Source organism: Ammospiza caudacuta, chromosome 8 (genome assembly GCF_027887145.1).
Source record: "Ammospiza caudacuta isolate bAmmCau1 chromosome 8, bAmmCau1.pri, whole genome shotgun sequence".
NCBI classification, from domain to species: domain Eukaryota; kingdom Metazoa; phylum Chordata; class Aves; order Passeriformes; family Passerellidae; genus Ammospiza; species Ammospiza caudacuta.
In genome coordinates, this window is record NC_080600.1 from 34,556,955 (window position 1) to 34,575,471 (window position 18,517).

At 48.8% G+C, this 18,517-nt stretch overlaps 1 protein-coding gene across 1 annotated transcript in view; it reads right to left on the minus strand.

The window, feature by feature from the left end:
* Nucleotides 1-205: 205 nt before the first annotated feature.
* Nucleotides 206-18,517, minus strand: part of ITGB5 (integrin subunit beta 5) — a 57,993-nt gene continuing 39,681 nt past the window's right edge. The window contains exons 11-15 of the mRNA XM_058809223.1: nucleotides 6,292-6,514; nucleotides 5,425-5,528; nucleotides 2,598-2,714; nucleotides 1,344-1,510; nucleotides 206-791 (exon numbers count right to left, since the gene is read on the minus strand). Coding sequence (XP_058665206.1) covers nucleotides 696-791; nucleotides 1,344-1,510; nucleotides 2,598-2,714; nucleotides 5,425-5,528; nucleotides 6,292-6,514 — 707 coding nt within the window. The 3' untranslated portion in view covers nucleotides 206-695. The remainder of the gene's footprint in view (nucleotides 792-1,343; nucleotides 1,511-2,597; nucleotides 2,715-5,424; nucleotides 5,529-6,291; nucleotides 6,515-18,517) is intronic.

Sequence of the window (18,517 nt, forward strand, 5' to 3'; positions counted from 1 at the left end):
CCTGCCCTGGGTCAACACCAGTGTATTAAATCAACACAACTCCTGTGGCAGCCCCTACAGCTCCAGCTCCATGTTTTATGGCCATGCTTTGATTGATAAGGCTCTATTAATAAATCCATCAGGCAGCACCATTGCTGCTGGCAGGAGGAGCAGCCCCAGTTTTGGTGGGGTCTCAGCAAAGAAACAATCCACTCTATTCACAGCATCATATATGCACAACTGTTTTATTTCGGGGTTTATATAAAAAAATTCCTAAAGACTGCAGAGTTTTTTATCCTAATTTCTTACACATATGGTTCCAAGACCCTGTTTTCAAGCTAATTCCCCCCCTAACAACTTTTGATGGAGTGGGTTCCCCTGATTTTTGACCTAGTCACCTTTTCTAACGGGATATGTCTAAAGCTGCAATATGGCACTTGGTTCACTTAGTTGGCAGGTTTAATACATCTGGAAAGCTGGGGTATGGAGATGCACACGGCTCAGAGTCCATCAACACAGGCAGGGACCCTGCCCTCACATCTGTGCCTCCAGAATGAACCAGACCTTTCTCCTTACTGTGCAAATAACAGGCTTTGGTCATCGACCAGTCCCGTCGTAAGGGATTCTCGCCCCTGAAGAGAATCCCATCTTCAAGTGGGGAAGCAGCCCGGCCATTCAAGCAATTGTCCATGGCAGTGCCAGGCACTGAGACCCCTTCAGTCAACTGTACCGTTGTAAGACTTGTTGAGCTTGTTGAACGTGAACTCTACGTTATGCGTGGAAATGGGCTTTCGGTAGAGAGGATTGGATGCCTTTGGAGAGAGGAGCAGACAGAAAGAACAAAGATGAGGAACAAAGTCTGTACCATGGTAAAAAAATAACAATTAGTTTGGTGACAGTGCTGTGTTTGGCTTTGAGAGAACTGAACATTCAGATCCAGAGGCAGTGTTGTTTACCCAGAGTTGGTCCATCAGACCCACCTTCCATCCTGCCTGCAGGCAGAGGCACTGCCCTCCAATGCTGAACATCCCCCCTCAAAGCCTCCCAGAAGGGCTCCCTCACAGACCTGACCAATGCAGCTGCCACCACAGTCTCCCCTACCTCCTTCAGCCTCCAGCTCTGCTTGGAAATAGATGAGGAGACCAAAGGCTGGGTATAGTTTTGCAAAGCACTTGTAACTTGCCTAGGAGAAGGCAACAGTCCTTCTCCTAGGCAAAGGAACTGCAAGATGCTGGACCCCGAGGGCTCCACAGGGCATGGACACCTGCACCCTTGTTCCTGCCACCCTTTTCCATCACTGCAGAGCTGTTTGCTGCCAGTGCATCCCCAGAGCCCCCCCAGCAGCACCCCCAGCCCAGGCTCACCATTTCGTATCTGGCGCGGGAACGCTCGCTCTGGAATCGGTCGAACTCCCGCCTGTCGTGGATGGTGACGAGCAGCTTCCAGAGCGCCAGCAGGATGATGCCAATCAGCACCACGCTGCCAATCACTGCCAGCACGATGGTCACAGCGCTGGGGGCTGAGCTGCAGGCTGGCAGAGAGGCAGAAAAGCTAATTAGCCCTAGTGTGAGTGCATCCTGGGTCAGGTAATAACTTGGACAGCAGCCACAGAGCAAGCGACCTCAGGCAGCGCCAGCAGCAGTGGCTAAATTTGAAAAAGCAACAGTTCCCTCTGAAACTGAACTACATTTTTTTTTTAATTAAATTCCTGGCTAGAGGCAGGTCAAAGGGCCACCTCTCATGGATGTCACCAGAACTGGGATGTCACATAGTAGGGCAGCAGTGCAGGGTTTTAATGCCAGCTGACCCATGTGGGACACAGAGCGTTAAGGTGCCTCTGGCAAAAGCCAGCTCAGCTGCTCCCACACAGAGACAGGTGATCACTAAGGACTTTATATAAGGACATTAACTGTCAGCTAATAAGCTGTCTTTTAATTAAGTGCAAGCTGCAGCACAATTGAAATAGAACATGAGGAATCTCAGTCTTTCCCATATTGGCCCGTGCCTTGGAGGACCAGAACAAATCACAAGAAGCTACTGCTGGATGCTCGCCAGCTTGTCCTGCAACACCACAAGGGGTTTTCTTTGAGCAACTGCATTGCATGTGATTAAAATATTGCTGGGAAGCACAGCTGTCTCCACTCTGCTCTGTGGAGGAGAGTAGGGGCACGCAGCCCTTACACTGCCTGGATCACAACTCCTTGGCAATGTGGAAATCCTTAGGTGGTGCAGGGCTTTCCCAACATCCTAACTTAACCAGCAGCTGCACCAGGTGTTCTCTTCTGATATTTTTGCTCACAAGGGCTTTATCTCTAAATCAAGCATACTTTTTGCTACTTAAATAGGCTTCATTTAACTCAGCCTCCCAAAGCTCTTCAGCCCTTGCTGGCAATGCTGATGGCTCAGGTGCAAGGTTTACTCTCACAGTTCTTTTTTACTAAGTTGGGAGCATTTGGAGCTGGGTTTCATCACTGTAAAACACTTCAGTGTAAATCAGCCTGGTTTATCTGCTCACACATGCAGCCAGCCTTTCTGCAGACCCCCAGGTCCCCCAGCAGCCCATCACCTCTCCTGAGGCTGCCAGTGCTGTCAGAAAAGAAACCCAAGGGAGGGCCAACCTGGCTCCTTGAGGACGGTGAGGTTGGATTTCCCACTGGGAAGCTCCATGTAGGTGAACTTCATGACACAGTTGTTCACTGGGTAGGCACAGAGGATCGCGTTGGGGTCATCCGTTTCTGGAACCAGATGCAAGAATCACAGGATTTTGTAAAAGTTTTTATACATTAAAAAAAATCCTAAACACTGCAGAACTTTTGTACCATAATTTTTCAAATAAATGCTTCCAACACCCTCTATTTTTTAACATAATTCTCCCCTAAAAACTGCAATGGTGTGGGTTCCCTGATTCTGAGCTAGTCACCCTGTCTAACAGGCTGTGTCTCAAGCTGCAATACAGCACTTGGCTGACTTAGCTGGCAGGTTCAGTATTAGGAATTAGCACAGCTCTCCCCTGCAAGATAAGCAGAGCTTTCCATGGATGCCTGGGAGCAGAGGAATGGGGAGTAAGCCTGGAAAGCAGCACAGTTTGATCACAACTCATACAAATTGTAACTGAGCAGTGTCCAGAATCACTGCTTGAGAAAATGTGGCACTTGGCAAACATCACACAGCAAACAGACTCAACCTCGCACGCACACACATTCTTCCTTCATGCAAGTCTGCTTATGTAATAAATGCCATTTTCTTCTTAATTTGCTAAATTTCTTGAAGAGTGGAAGAAGAAGGGAAAACAAGGAGCACTGACTCAGAGCCAGCAGCAGCAGCAGCCCATGGCCAGCTTGTGCTCCAGCTGTACCGAATAGCTCCAGCTCCGGAAACGGCTGAGAAGTTTGTTTTCAAAGAGTGAGATAGAAAAGGAAAATGGGAAGGGGTGGAGGGAGGGAGGGAGGGAGGGAGGGAGGAGTTGGTTGCAAGGATGATGTGTAGCTACGGGAGTTGCAAGAAATAAGAGGACTTTACTCCCAGAGCCATGCAAGCGCTGTGTGTTGGTGTCTGACGCACCATAGCACCAGACAGAGCCTGGTCACTGTCAGTGCTGCCTGAGGAAGAAATAATTTAAGATTGAGCAAAACCATCACCTGAGGTCTGCAGATCTAGCTTAAGGGGTGATTTCAGCAGAGCCACTGCCCTGCACAGCCACAGCTCTTTCGATGCCCCCATTGCAGGGACAGTGACTGGAGGGAGTGGGGAATCATCTCTGGCTGTTACAGGAGCACAGCTCTGCCAGCCTGCAAGGGCTGAGAGTTGCATGGGACAGAAATTTGGGGACCCAGGGCTGTTGGCTAGCAAAGACATGCATGACCTTGTCTTAGGCACCTGGAAATAGCTTTCCACAGTTCTTGTATCCATGCCTGTCATGCTGAAAAATGATTGCATTAATGGCCACTGCTACCCCAGCCCCTTAGCTCTCTCCTGTCTGTTTGTTTTCCCTTTCAATGCCTTTGACCTGCATCCAGTTAAAAGATTAATACCCTCCATTTCAACAGCTGAGCTCAGATGCAGCTGCCCCTCTGACACGTTCCTGGTGTGGACAAACCTCAGCTGTTCCTACCCTGGGACAGGAAAACCTCCTCTATCTACACAGTGGTAGCAAAGCATGGGCTGGAAAAGTGCTGATTGTTGAAAAGCAAAGTACTAATTAGATTAATATAGATAATACTTCCATACTTCTTGACTAATGTCCTTTTGAGTTGAGCAGCAAATCTTAGTTTCTGTAGGTCTAGCTGCTTTCACTCCCATCCTTGCACCATCATTTCAGTAAAAGATACAGTGATTAAAGTCTCAATAGTAATGATTTCTGTAGATCTTCACTAGGTTTCAGAGATAACATGTCAACAGAGAGAAGTGTGAGGGTTCCACTGAGCTTTTCAGGCGGGAGGGATGAGCTTTGATTCTCAATATGTGCTGGCCAGACAGGCATTAGAAAGGAGCTTTGTGTGTTTTGAACTTCCAAACCTCTCACAGGGTGCTGGTGTAGGTGAGGTGCACTCCCTGCTAAACTGCACAGTGAATGGAGAGAATGAGAGTAAGTGTCCCAAAGGGAAGGGTGGGAAACTCCACTGGTCATAATTTAAAAGTGGGGCACTGGATGTGAGAGGAGTCAATGGGAAAAACATCACCTGCAGACAGCTTAGGAGGAAGTGAGTGAAAAGCTGAGCAACGTGAGGGACTCCCACCTCTATAAATTAAGGAAGAGGAGGAAATGCCAGATGCAGACAGTAACTTATCCCTGCTTGATCTCCATCCCTCCCTCCAAGAGATATTGCTAAGGCCAAGGTCAGGATTGTGATTAAATCTGTTACAAGCCTGGATCCCCCTCTACTCCCCTAAACAGCAACCAGGGACTCCCAGAACAGATCTTGAAAAGAGAGGGGGGAAGTCATCTGCTGAGGATGCACATGTGGGGTCACCTCTAGAAGAGGACACAAAGGGCAGGAGATTGCCAGGGGAACTTGTAGCAGTCAGTTCCACCAAAGCAGAACTCATTTTCAAAGTAGCTTTGCTTTCTTTTACCAGTTCACTTCTTCCAAGATGAAGCCTCAGATGATTAGAAAATGCCTTTTCTTGGGTAATAGGTTGTTCTTTTGCACTCTCTCACGACTCCTCTCATCTGTCTCATGTGACCTCACCCCACTCTTTGCTCCCTGCACTGGCAGTAGTGGTTAGATGTCATTTAAAATCAAGGAGTTTTTTACTTCACTAAGGATCATAGCCTGGAGAGAGCATCACACATACCACACATACACATATTCAAACTACCTACATACACACATTTCTAAATACCAGGTGCTCCCTGAAGCTTTCTTTACAGATATGTTTTAGCCTGATTAAGAAGAGTTCAATGCCACAGTCACCAGTTCCCACCACCTGCAGCTGCCAGCTTACCAAGAACATCCACAGTGGTGATGATCTCATCCTTGCAGTGCTTTTGGCAGGTTTGGTTATCAGCCAGTCTTCCTGAGTTAAACAGCTTGCATTCAATACAATCCCTGCAGGAACACACACAGAGGTAAGACTAAGCACACGTCAGAAACTGCATGAACATGGGGATTCGGCCCTTGGGAAGGGATTCCCTGGGTCTGGTCTGGAGGCTGCACATCTGCACCACAAGGGAGGAGCAGCTTCAGGACCAGGCATCTCCATCGCAAGGATGGATTTATTAGGATTCAATGAAAGTGAAAAGCAGCTTGTAGGATTCAGTGAAAGTGCAAAGGATTCCATGAAGGTGCAGAGCAGCTTATAGGTTTGGGGTCTGTTTGCCCTTTGGATGTCAGGAGCTGCATGTCAGCTACTGCAAAATCCATCCTGCCTGAGATCAAGGCAGGCAGTCCTGCTGCTCTGTGCTAGTCTGAGGCTGATGCCTGGGCCACCTTCATTGCTGTGAGGCAGGGGCAGTGATTCTGATTCCAGTCCTCCCCTCCTCCCTCTGCAGCTCACAGCTCTCTGCACCCAGACACCTGCAGCTCAGAGTGCAGCAAAACTGGGGTTGCCAGCCCTTCCTGCAGAGTGAGACAGCACCAGAAATGAGCAGGGACATGAATCTCCATGAGCACTAGGGCAACAAGACTTGTTGCTGCTCTACCTGGAATACTGTCAGGGTACTTAGCGTGGGCTCCTAGCAGCAGCAGGCTTGCTTGGGGCTGATCACACAGCAGAAGCAGAAGCAATTCCCTAGCTGAAAAGTCTCCCAGGAACCAAAGAGCTGCCCTTCCCACCAGGAGCGAGAAGTCCCTCCTGAACTCCTGTGGGTACCTTTTGGTGCTGCAGACACCGGGGCAGGTGGGACACTTCTCGCAGGTCTCTCCGAACGCCCCGGGCTCTGTGCACTGGCACCTCCCGCAGACGCAGGCGCCGCGGCCGCTGCACATCTGCCCGTCGCTGGACACGCAGCTGTCCGTCTCCGTGGAGCAGTTGCAGTTGTCCCCGATGAACCCCGCGTGGCACTTGCACTCCCCGCAGTGACACTCCCCGTGACCTGAGGGGGACAGCGGGGACAGGTGTCAGCAGGATTCCAATGGCCACCACTGGGTGCTGTGGTTGGCAGCGACCAGCAGCCCAGCAGGAAGAGCTGCCAGAGAGACCTTACTTGGCAGGGCAACAAACAGATGCTGTTGGGAAACACTTAAATATCAAATTAATATCAACATTCAGCAGCAAAAAACTACCTACTCATTGCTCTTCCAGCTTCCCTCTACGGTTGCTTAAGACAAATGGGCACCTCCCCCTTCCTACTTTTGTATGAAATAATCTGTCTACATCAAGAGATATTAAGATGGGAATGGAATACTGCTCCCTAGCTGGTTTTGAGCTCAGAGTTCAGCAGCAAAAAGCCCAGCAGGTTGCCCACCTCATAAAGTATTTCCTTCTCTTTCTTCTTAACAGTCTTACTTAAGAAGTTCTCTTAAAACCTTGAAAAAAATTATATCAACAAGCACTATTTCCTGTGTCCAAACAAGAACTCTGTGTCCCAACCAGAGCCACAAAGGTTGCTGGGACCAGCTGAGTCCCCCCCAGGGAGTAGCTCAAGGCAGCTCACAGCAGAAATGGATGAAGAAACCAATCCAGCAAGGGCTCTTCTCCACTGAAGCATCCCCTTGGAGCCAAGGGGCTTAGTGAAGGGCTGAGAAAGTAAACAGGCTTCAAGGCTGTCAGAGACAGTAAGTGGAGTGGCTGTCCACTGAGCAGCTGGCTTCAGGGAGCCATCCATCTGCTGGAGACTGCTCAAATTCTTCCCTGGCCAGTCCCTAGGAGAAGGGATGCCTTTACAGGCATAGTTTATAGAGCTGAAGGGTTTGTACACAAGGCTCATCAGCAACCTAATTACAGCTCAGCTTTTCCACTGGGAAGAGCTTTGAGCACCCCAGACATGATAAATTATACACACGCTCCTTTCATCCACACAAACCCGTGGATCTCCCTGCCTCTCCCACCGTGCCAAGATTATCAGAGGCTGTGGATTGCCAAGCTATATCCCCTGCCAAAAGTCACAGGAGCACCTTCTGTTTTACTAGGCATCTCATACATCCCAGCAAATCACAGGTTGTCCTTCTACAGCCTCCTCTGCAGTCCCACCGTTTGCTTTGGAGCCAGCCTGCATATTCAAACATTACTGGACAAAGGAGATTATGTTTACAAGATCTCTAGAGGTGACCTCCTTCTGTGCCTACATCTGATGGAGATTAAAATCCCTTGCTCTGCTTGCCTTCACAATGACAGCCTTGCCCTTTCCTCAGACAGAAAGCTCTGGGTTTGAGCCCATGGGCTCAGCTACATCCACAGCTGCTGCTGTTTGGGGGCAGCTGCAGAGTGGGGGACTCTCAGGACCATCACTTCACAAGCAAACCAAATGGGGTGTCTGGCTTTTAGTCACAATTAATTCAGGTGATTGGGCTCTCACACACAGCAGGTTTGGTGCCACTTGCATGGCAATGCAAGTGTCCAAATTAGCTATAAACTATGGTTTTGTTAAATAGCACATTTCAAGGAATCCAAAGCAGCTGGCTTTTTTAGATTAGTAAATGTGCTAAGGCTTGAATTGAACTGTGAGGGCCAAGAGAAGCAAGCTGATGGTATTCATACCACCCCTCAGTTCTCCTAAGACACCACAGAATGCAGCACAAGATGTGAGTCCAGAGGAAATCTGTCTCTGGACCATTAAATGGTTCTGTTTTTAAAGGCATCAGTGCTGGGTCACAGGAGGCTAGAAAGACTGCACATCCCTTCCAGCCCCTGGCAGACTGGAGGTAGAGCCTAAAATTACTGTCCTGGGGAAGGGAAATGGCCATTTGCAAATAATGCATCCTATTAAACCACTGTGATTGGAAAACTTAAGAAACAGCATCTTAAAGGATGTGGTTTTGTTTATTGACAGGGATGAAGAAAAAGCCATTCTGTATGAGGGTGACTAAGTGTGGGGTGTGAGCTTAAAATGTCAAAACACGTTGACATGTGTTTCCTGCCTTGGCCACACTGGCTTAGTGTTCAAGAAGTCACTGGCTGAAGCTCATCATGGTCAATGTGCCAAGAGCAGGAATTTCCGTCTTGACCTTCAATGGCAAAGGTATCACAGCCTTCACTGCTTCCATCACCTTGAAACAGTGGCCACTGCTGCAAGCACCATGAGCTACACTTGGGGTGCCAACCATCTCCCACACAGCCTGAAGACTGGAGAAACTCAGTGAATGAGGAACATTTGGTTTTCATATGGGCACAATAAGAGTTGTCCCACATCTCAACATCCACAGCACCAGAGGTGAGAATACACTCCATCCTCTCACTAGGGACACAAACTGAGAGGAGTCCCGAGGCAATGTGGCAGTGAGGGTTTTGGTGACAGTGACCCAGAGCTGTGGTTTGCAGAGTGTTACCAATACTCACATGCTGCAGCACAGTGTGCTGCTCGTTCCCAGTCCCAGCTCTCTCTCCCACGGTCACACACAGTGCTGATGTGGCTAAGCACTCTCTGTGCCATCATGCCTGCAGGAAACCTTCCACAACCGTGCCCATGATGCATCCAGTTTCACTTCCCAGTTTCATTTCCACAGTAATGTGTCCTCAAGGAGGGTGTGTTTCAAGACACCTCTGCACCAGCAGCAGTCTCATGGTGCAGGACATCACCCTGGACTTTAACCCCCTTGAACCCTGTGAGTTTATACATTCTCTGTTAAAGCTGGTTTGTGAAGCCAAAATACATTAATTATGTTCTCCAAACATAATAAGAGATGTTTTCTTCTGTTCCCATATTCAAAATAAGACAAGCTTAGAAGTTTAAAAGATCCAGATCTAACTAGGAAATTAAATGCTCCCCCTGAATTTGATAACATTCTTTCCAGTTAGCTCCTGACCTTCAGGGCTGGGCTAACACAAACCACATGTCAGGAGGCAGCAGAAACCTGCAGAGGAAAGCAATGCTTCTGTGGGGGGAGAGTAGTCCCCAGACTGAGCTTTACTGGTCTGGGATCCATCCGGGCAGGAGCCATGGGGTGCACTGCTCCCAAGGACAGCACCAGAGTGGGCTGAGACTCACAGCCCAGCTGGTGCTTCCATCTCTCCCCATTCCAAAACACATCCCCATCCCACTGCTGTGCTCTGGCTGGGCTGCACATCTCACTGTCACTCAGGCAGCTTCTCCCAGGACATCATCCATCCTCAATTCACCCCAGCTGCCCCCCAGGATGGCAGCTACAGCCCAAATCCCCCCTGCCCCCAGCATGGTACTGCACAAACGCAGCATGGCACCCCCACAGCAGCGCTGTTCTCCTTGTTCCCAAGCAGGGTCATTCCCAAATCAGGACAGCAGCTTCTGGCAGAAGCTTCCAGCCTCTGACCCTGATTTCATCCCAGCCTTCCTGACAGCAGGCTGTGACCCTGCTTGGCAGGACAGCCCGTCTGGCCTCTGTGATAACTGCGCCTTTTCGGAACTGCACCAAGATCTGAAACTCAGTGCACTAAAAGCTCTGTCACTGGGGCTTTTCATGGAAGGTGGTTCTCCTAAAGCCTCCTACTTCTGGGCATGACAAAGTCATGCAAAAATTACCACCTTTCTTCTGAAACAAAAAACATTATTCTAGTTTTTAATGGAGAGGTGGCAAAGGTTTGAAAACAAGCCTCCTCCAACACTCCTTTTTTCCCCATCTTCTAGAACATTAAACTGACATGCCTAACATACAAGAAAAACAAGTCATGATATTTAAGCCAGTTTAGTGGTTTCTGAGCACTCAGGAGAAAGATCATACTGTATTTTGCTCCCATTAAATCAAGCCATTTATTTTTGTGCCTCTGTGCTCACATCCAGACTTTGGGTCACAATCTCTGAAAGGCTGTGCTTTTGTCATTTTTGGTTATTTGAACAACTAGTCTGAAACAGAAAAAAACCCACAGGAAAAACAACTAAGAGAAATAAGTTATGGCAAGCAATTTCCAAATTCTCCAGTGTCATTCCTTTAACAAGCCCTGGCTGCTTCTTCACCCAGAGAGCCCCAGTGAAGAAGGGGTCCACAACCATGGATCAAAAACATCTGCTTATGAGAGAAGTCAAACCCTACAGACACAGGGCACCACCTGAGCATCAGTTTTGTACCAGACAAGCCAATCTCTCAGCAAAAGTGCTCCATGTCTGGGGGAGAGGCTCTGTGAACAGCACATTTTGAGTGGGAAGAAGAAGGGCAGCAGAAAAGGCTTGGAAAACTTAGGAAACATAGGGCTTTTCATTTGGGAGAGGGCTAGGATAAAACACTGCCTGCCCAGGCAAATAAATCACCACCTTCCCCAATAATTTCTTTCCATGGCTCAAAGCAGGTGGTGCTGCACACCAAGCGGCCGGGCCAGGCAGCCTGCCCAGGGCACAGCTCAGGCCCAGGGCACTGCCAGATGGTCAGCACCCACAGGGACCTGGAGACAGCTCCAGAAATTTTAAACAGCGGGGATGGGTTTAGGATCCACCCCTGGGTCATGCCAGTCCAGCAGGGAAAACAAGGGCGGCAGATTGGCAGGAGCATCCCCAAGCCCTGGAGCCCACTGAGCATAACAACTTCCTTGTGCTAAGGAGGCTGCTACATAAACACAGACAGACAAATGTCAAGGGTTCAAGGTTTCTGTGTAACCTGAAATTCATCCAACTGCCTCCACTCACACCAGGCGACAGCTTGCCCACACTCATTTATCCACAATGCAATACTGAAGCAGCAAAAGAAACACTGAGAGGTTAGTAAGAAGTAAATAGTGCTTTTCTGAATGTTATTTACCAGACACTATGGATCTGTGCACCTTCCCATCGCAATGGATGTTCACATCCTGAAGCATATGGGTTTAACCAAGATTTCAGTCCCAGCACTGGGCCCACCTATCATCAAAAACAGCACTGGAGATGCAGACTAATGAAACCAAAGGTGAAGGAATAAATGCAGGCTTGAGCTGCTAATCCAGCCATGGGTACCACAAGTCCCATCACCAGCTGGACATTACTGCCAGCATCCCACAGTGCAGCACTGCCATGACAAAAATCCCCCTCAGCACTCCAGTTTCTTCTCACTTGGGAATTTCTGGGTTCAGTGAGAACTGGAGAAGGAAGACATGGTTTTGGAAACTGCTGTTTCATGAAGGCAGCTGAAAGCTATCTGGGGCAGGAGGATTTCCTGTGGCAGCCCTGGCCAGCCTTTCCTCATTTTCCTTCTCTCTGCTAAAGAAGTGAACCTGAAATGCAACTACGAGATACAGCTGATGATCCACCAGAAAGCCAAAATGGGCAATGAGAAGTCATTTCCTGAAAGAGATCTAAAGCTGCATTTCTTAAAATAAAGCCTTCCTCTTTTTTTTTTTTTTTCCAAGTAAGCTCAGCACTCCACAAATCCTTGACTTCTTCTCACATTAGCTCCTCAGCCAAGCCTGCCACATGTGGCCTTTTGGATGGAGACCCAGAGTTGGGAATTGGAGCTTTCAGGTCCTGCTGCCAACTCTGTTACTGATGCAGGGAGAGCTATGGGGCAAGGGCTGGGGCCAGACCTTCCCAGAGGCACAGAGCTTTATCCTGAGTGGGGGTACTTGGGATGGATGTGCTGTTCTCCTTTGAGCCATGGGCTCAAATACCATCCCACCACTCTGAGCACGTGCTCATGTTTGGCTTTGTTACCCCCTAAGTACCTGACATGGAAGGCACTGCAGGAACTGCCAATAATTCATATTATTCCTTAAGCCAGATCAGAAGGGGCTGGTGTGTGTGAATCCTCTGGGGTTTTTGCCCCTACTGGGTCTCCCTCCAAACCTCTAACTCAAAAAGGGCCACTTTCCCTTCCTATCAACATCCATCTGTCACATGCAGGTGTTCATTGGGTCTCCCATGGTGCAAGGTCACCAAAGGTCTGTGATTTTGTAAGAGATTTCTCCCTCAACAAAAAACCTGGAAAAAATCAGAATATCACTCAAAGTAAGACAAGGAAAGAAAAAAAAGGAGAAAAAATGAACACACAGGCTGTGCTGCACTTCCCTTTCAGGTCAATTATGTAAGCTCCATTTTTTAAATGAAACTGAGCAAAATTCATGTCAACAAGAAATGCAGAGACCCAGAATTCCACTCACCTGCTGGTCTCAGGATTTCTGCCTTTAAGTCCCAAACACAAAATTCATTTCCAAATGTTCATTTCTGTCAATAACCATCACCAGAGACACCAAATTCAGACACCAAACTCACCAAGATGCTGGCTAGTAGAGCATTTAAAGCAAGTTTGTTCTAAGACCATCTAAGCTTTATTTTCTGAGCTCATCTTGGGTTTTTTTTGGAGCTTTCTATGGGGTTTTTAGCCCTGGGAGAGGGCAGCTGCACAGGACAGGAGGTTTGGGTGTGTGCATGAATCTTCAGATGACACCTCTTGGTTGCAGCCCACACGTGGCGCAACTTTAAGAGCAGAGCCCCAAAGACAGAGCTCTGGCTCCCATAAAGATGTCAAAGCCGTCACTTCTGTATTCTTTAATTCTGCCCGGGCATTTAATGGCTCATTAGCATGCATTCACACTTGCTAAAGGTCTGCTCAGGGCCAAGGAGAAACTGCAGTGAAAGGAGGCAGAACAGCAGCGCTCTGTGCGCGTTGGCCCTCAAGGAGCTGCTGCCAGATCCGCGGAGAGCTGCAAGGCTTGGACAGCAATAGGAGCCTGGGCAGGGAGAAAGGAGGGCTAACAAAGGCAGCTTTGCTCCATCGTGCCAGGAATAGAGACTCTGGGAGAGCAGCACTCCATACACTGGGGAGAGAATGCCCAACCTAGCTGCAGTTTCAGTGAAGTGCCAGCACAAAGCCCTGGTGTGAGCAAGGTGGGGCAGGCAGGGTATGCCTGCTGCCAGGAACACCAAGGAACAAAAGGAATAAACACAGCACTGAGCACGAACACAAATGGAATCATCATTTGTGTTCCTGTGAGAAATCCATGCAAAAATCATCAAATATCTCAAGTTGGAAGGGACCCATTAGGACCACAGAGTCCAACTCCACAATAATCAATAATATTTACCAGGTTACAATGTAATGTTAATGCCTGGTGGTGTAATAACAAATAGTGCATTTAAATGCTGTGAAAGAAATCTAGAGGAGCACATCCATGGGGCACAAAGCATTCCAGCTAAGAACTATCCACCTGCACTGACCTGCAGCCACCTCTGACCCAAAGCACAGCACGGGGGTCCTTAGCAGTGCAATTAGAGAAGGGACCAGGAATTTTTACATTGCAGCCACAAGCACTGGCCATGCTTTCACAGGTCACAGCCAGCAGACAAGGGTCACCCCATGCTGTTTGTCCATTTGAACTCTGGGATCTTCAGCCTTTTGAACAGGCATGGAGCAGGATGGGGAGGCACACAGTCTTGGAGGACAGGGGCACATGACTCAATATTAAACTGAAAAGAGAACAGAAACCAGGTTAAAGGGGAAAAAATAAATTCTGAGAGGAAGAAGAAGAAGAAGAGAGAGATTGGGGAAGGATGGAAATAATGCCCTGGGAAGAAGCGGTTTCAGGAGCCGCCCAAGGACTGGAGATGGGAGTGAACACATGCACTGAGTCAGCCCCACGCTCCTCCAAAAGGCCACTGAGGATCTGTGTGCCAGACTTCATGAAGATGAAATCTGGAATGCAAACACCTCCCACGTGGCTCTCAGCCCCTCTCTGCATTGGGACCATGGGCTCCTGGAGATGAGCACACCCAGACCACCCTGCTGAATTTGGTCCTGGCTAATGCTTAGGAACCTTTTGCTTACAAGTTAAAATCAAACAATTCTACAGAGGAGTGCTACTACCAGCCAGCCATTCACACCTAGTGAATGGCCTAGTGTGGAATCTCTCTACAGCCTTTCAAATCATCTGGGAGCTCAGGGCTGGGTGTCCCTGCCCTCAAATAAGCCTTCCCTGCACAGAAGGTGCCACCCTGGCACAGGGAGCTCATGATGCAAGCAAGCACAGAGCACTGCAGGCTGCCCACAGCCTCAGGTGAGCGTGTCCCAGCCATGTCCCTGCAGTGTCTGCTCCTCCTCACACTGTGTGAAGAGCAGACTTTCTCAATGACACTCCACACTAAAGGCTGAGAGGGTTCAAGTGTTGCTCTCAGAGCTCACTGCTGTCTGGCAGAGCATGGCCAGACCCACGGGAAGCAGCCCAGGATGACCCCAGGGCTCAGACACCAGCTCTTGTTGCCAGAACAAGGCCTAAAAGCCAACATCCCACATCTGTCAGCAGCAGCAGGAGCCTCCACAGTTCCTTTCTCACCTGTGGAAACGTTTTCTACATCACTGCTTGAGCAATCACATTCTGCTGCTCCAAAATGTTGCAACAGCATGGCAGCCCCACACTCTACAGGAGGGCAAGCAGGAATACCAACAGTTCAACAGATGGCCTAAGAAAAGATCTGGTTTACAGAAACACACATTTAAAGAAAACAAAACAAACCTTTTTCTTGGTTTGGGACTTAGACATTGTGCAGCCAAATGACACTGGACACACAGCCAAACAGCATTTGCAGGGAGCTTGTAAGCAGGAACAGTGGCATCAATCTGAGCAGGATGAAGGTGGATTCAGTTGACTGCTCTTCCCCACCACAGTCCTCAGCCCTGCCTGCTCCAGCTAACCTGGTCCTTACTTTTTTTTTTAAGCTGACCCACTGGACTGGAATAAATGGAGCTGACCTAAACCTTCTATTTCTTTACAGCAATCCATGTGATGAGAGTCGGCAGAACAGCTTTGCAGTTTAACCCTAGAAAATGAAGAGGACAGCAGAGGTGCCCCATTAGATTTGTTCCTTATTAAATGTTTGTAGTCTATTCTTACTGGAGCCAACCTGTTTCCCAGGTGGAGGAGGGATGTAAGCTGGAGAGGGGATGCCCACCCAAGAGTGACACCAAGCACAGGTGCTCTGGCCTCAGCTCCTCACAGCTATGGGACACAGCAAGTCAGAGGTTTCTTTTTCCTTCTTATTCAGGGGGATTATTTTGTTTTATCCATTTATTCTCTGGCTCCCAGGTATCTCAGGACAGGACCCTTGGCTGAGCAGCTCCTGCAGGTGATAAAAGCAAAGGCCAAATGGGAATGGACCAAGGAGAAAGGTCTTTAGGAAGCTTGAAAATAAACATGCAGTCTGAGTTTTGACCACATTGTAAAAGAGAGATGCTACAGCAGTGCCATCTCCTTGTTGTCTGTTCTGGGGATAAGGTCCCCTGGGCTCTGCAAGGGGCACTGTAGACAGGAGACCTCAGGGTGCCTGAAACCAGGTTTGTGGGCTGCCAAGGGCACCCTGTGCCCTACACAGTGTGACAACACACACAGACTGCTGTGTCTTCCAGCCCAGACTCCTCCTCCTACCCTGCTCTTTGGTGGGAAAAGGGGCATTCACAGCGCTACAACACCCTAATGACACAGGGGTTTGTTTCAGAGGGCTTTACTTGGTTCTGCTCACCCCCGAGCACTCTCCCATGCCCTGCACCCGACAGCACCCGCAGCCACTGACCCCTGAGCCCCCAACCTGCTGCTAATGACTGGGACTGCTCACAAAGCAACTGGTACTGTGAGGCTGCAGCACAGTGACCCCAGCTGACACTGCATCCTCTGTCACCAAAATAAGCTTCAAATATGCTGGGAGATGTGAGCTCCCCGTCCTCCTCCCACAGGGGAAACACAGAGGGATTGACCTGCGGGGCAGCTGCCCCAGAGACAGAGCTGCATCCCCTGCAGCTGCCCAGCTCACAGATGCACTACCACTTAGCAACAGCCAAAGGATTATTTTTAACTTCCATATCTATATGGCCCTTCTGTCTCTCCCCTTCAGGTTCTCTTTTACAAGCAGTGCTCAGAAAAACCTACAAGATTACAAGACTTGACGTGACTAAAAGGAAACATTGCAGATGTGGTTTAGGCTCTGTTCCCTCTCTTCTTTCTGCCACAGGCCACCCTCTTCCCTTCTAGCAGGGGTACATTCATCAAAAGCCACCCCACCTGCAGCACAACCACAGGCAGTGGGCACAGAGGAAGATCTCCTTCCTCCCCAAACCACACTCAAACATCACCTGCACCTCAGAGGTTAACAAATCAAATACTACCCATTTCTTTCTTAACAGTTGCTTCAGGTAAAAATTTAGGTATTAGGAATGAAAGTAATTAAGATCAAAAGTAAAATGCTGTTGTGTGTCTGAAAGATGTGGATCACCTTTATTCTCACATCTGAGCTTTCAGATGCACACCAGCATCCTCCATCCAAGAGGCAGTTGTTATTGCCACCCAGGATGGTAGCTTTATTCACCACTGGGTAGGTGAATAGTAACTACAAAAGTACATGTGGAACAAAGTCTATTTCCAGATGATGTGTCCATGGGCACAGTGATTTGTGTAGTAACAGATCCCATCCAAATCCCCAGGGTGGAGATACCAGCAGGGGAATCAAACACAAGCGCCACTCAAAGCATGGAGTTCTAATGCAGGACCTGAAACCAGGGCACTGAGCCATCACCCCACTGGCTGTAAAATGTGTTATGGACAGGGTACAGTGAAAACAAATTGCAAACGCATGAGTGAGGTTTCTAATTTGAGGCGTGTTAAAACAAAACAAAACAAAAAAGCCTTATCTCCATGGGCCTTAGTACAGGCTGAAACCTCCCTGAGCTTCCCTATTTACTAAAACCAAGAGAGGAAGCATTCAGAAGTAAATACTGAGGACTTGAATGAGCTCAGCAGTTTATGCAGTGGTTTCAGCAGGGCAGCTGGAGCCACATCACACGTCAGCTTGGCTACTCTCTGCAAAATAAACCCCCAATTTTCAATGAGCTGTCCCTTCCCACATCCCATCTCAGAAGTGATTCTGACACTTGCACGTATTGCAGATGTGACACCCGCTGCTCTGTTGCTGATCTGAGTTTTCTGTGTCACTGGAAGCCCTGTGCTGGCAAGGGAGGCCAGCCCAGCTCCTGTGCTCCAGGGCATCCCCACCGTGCTGTGCTTCAGCCAGCCACGACCTTCAGTCACCTTAACCAGCTCAGATGCTCACAGCTGCTCACAGGCTAGGGAGACTAGCTTCATTTACTGATGCAAAACTGTTCATAAATCTGATGTATTGTCCAATTCTAAAAAAAAAAAAAAGAAGAGAAACCACAAAAGACCTGATTCCCCAAAGCTGGACCACCATCAGTAGCTGCTGTGTTGCTCAGGCAGTATGGATTTTTGGGATGAGATCTTTTGTGTTTTAGGGGGTGGAAGGGCTGCAGCATGACAAGTGCTCTCTGTAATTAGTGATGTGCACAACCAGAGTCCTGACTGAAGAGCACACAAATGACACTCACACAGGGAGCTGGGGAACAGTGGTGGTGGGTAAGGGGAAATTTCTTTAGAGACCCATATGATGCCATATTACTCTGTGTCCCCCCATCCAAGAAAAAATAGGTCTGGAGCAACTGAAACTAATGAAGCTTGGTCTCCAACAAGCCAGCCTTTCTTCATTAGAGGCAAATGCGTGATGCCCTTACTGGGGCCTCTCCTCCCTCCTGCCACCTTGTTTTATGGGACCCTCAGGAATGCAATTAGGGCAGAGATGTTTCCTCCTTTGTCAAAGTGCCTGGCAGGCAGCCAAGGAGTTCAAAAGCCTGTGGGTTGTGCAGCCAGCTGCCCCTTCCCCAGCCCAGCTGCAGGCAGGAGGGCTTTCTGCCCTCTCCCACAGCCACGCACATTTCAGAGTAGAGGGGACAGAGGGATGTGTCAAAGATCTCAATGCAAAAAGGCAACCTCTCCACCCAAAGAAAAACTGGGAGTAAAGCATTTGAGGGTTTGGGAAGCCTCTGCCTGCTTTGTCAGAGCACAGTGATGCAGATAACCAAGCTGAATTTCTTTTGTAAGAACAGAACACTTGTGTAACCCATTCCCTATGGCTCCTCCAGAAGCTGGATTAATGGTTTGAAACAGCTGCTCCAGAGCTGTTCCCTGGCCTTGGGGGGCAGCAGAACAAATGTCACTTATTAGTGACTAA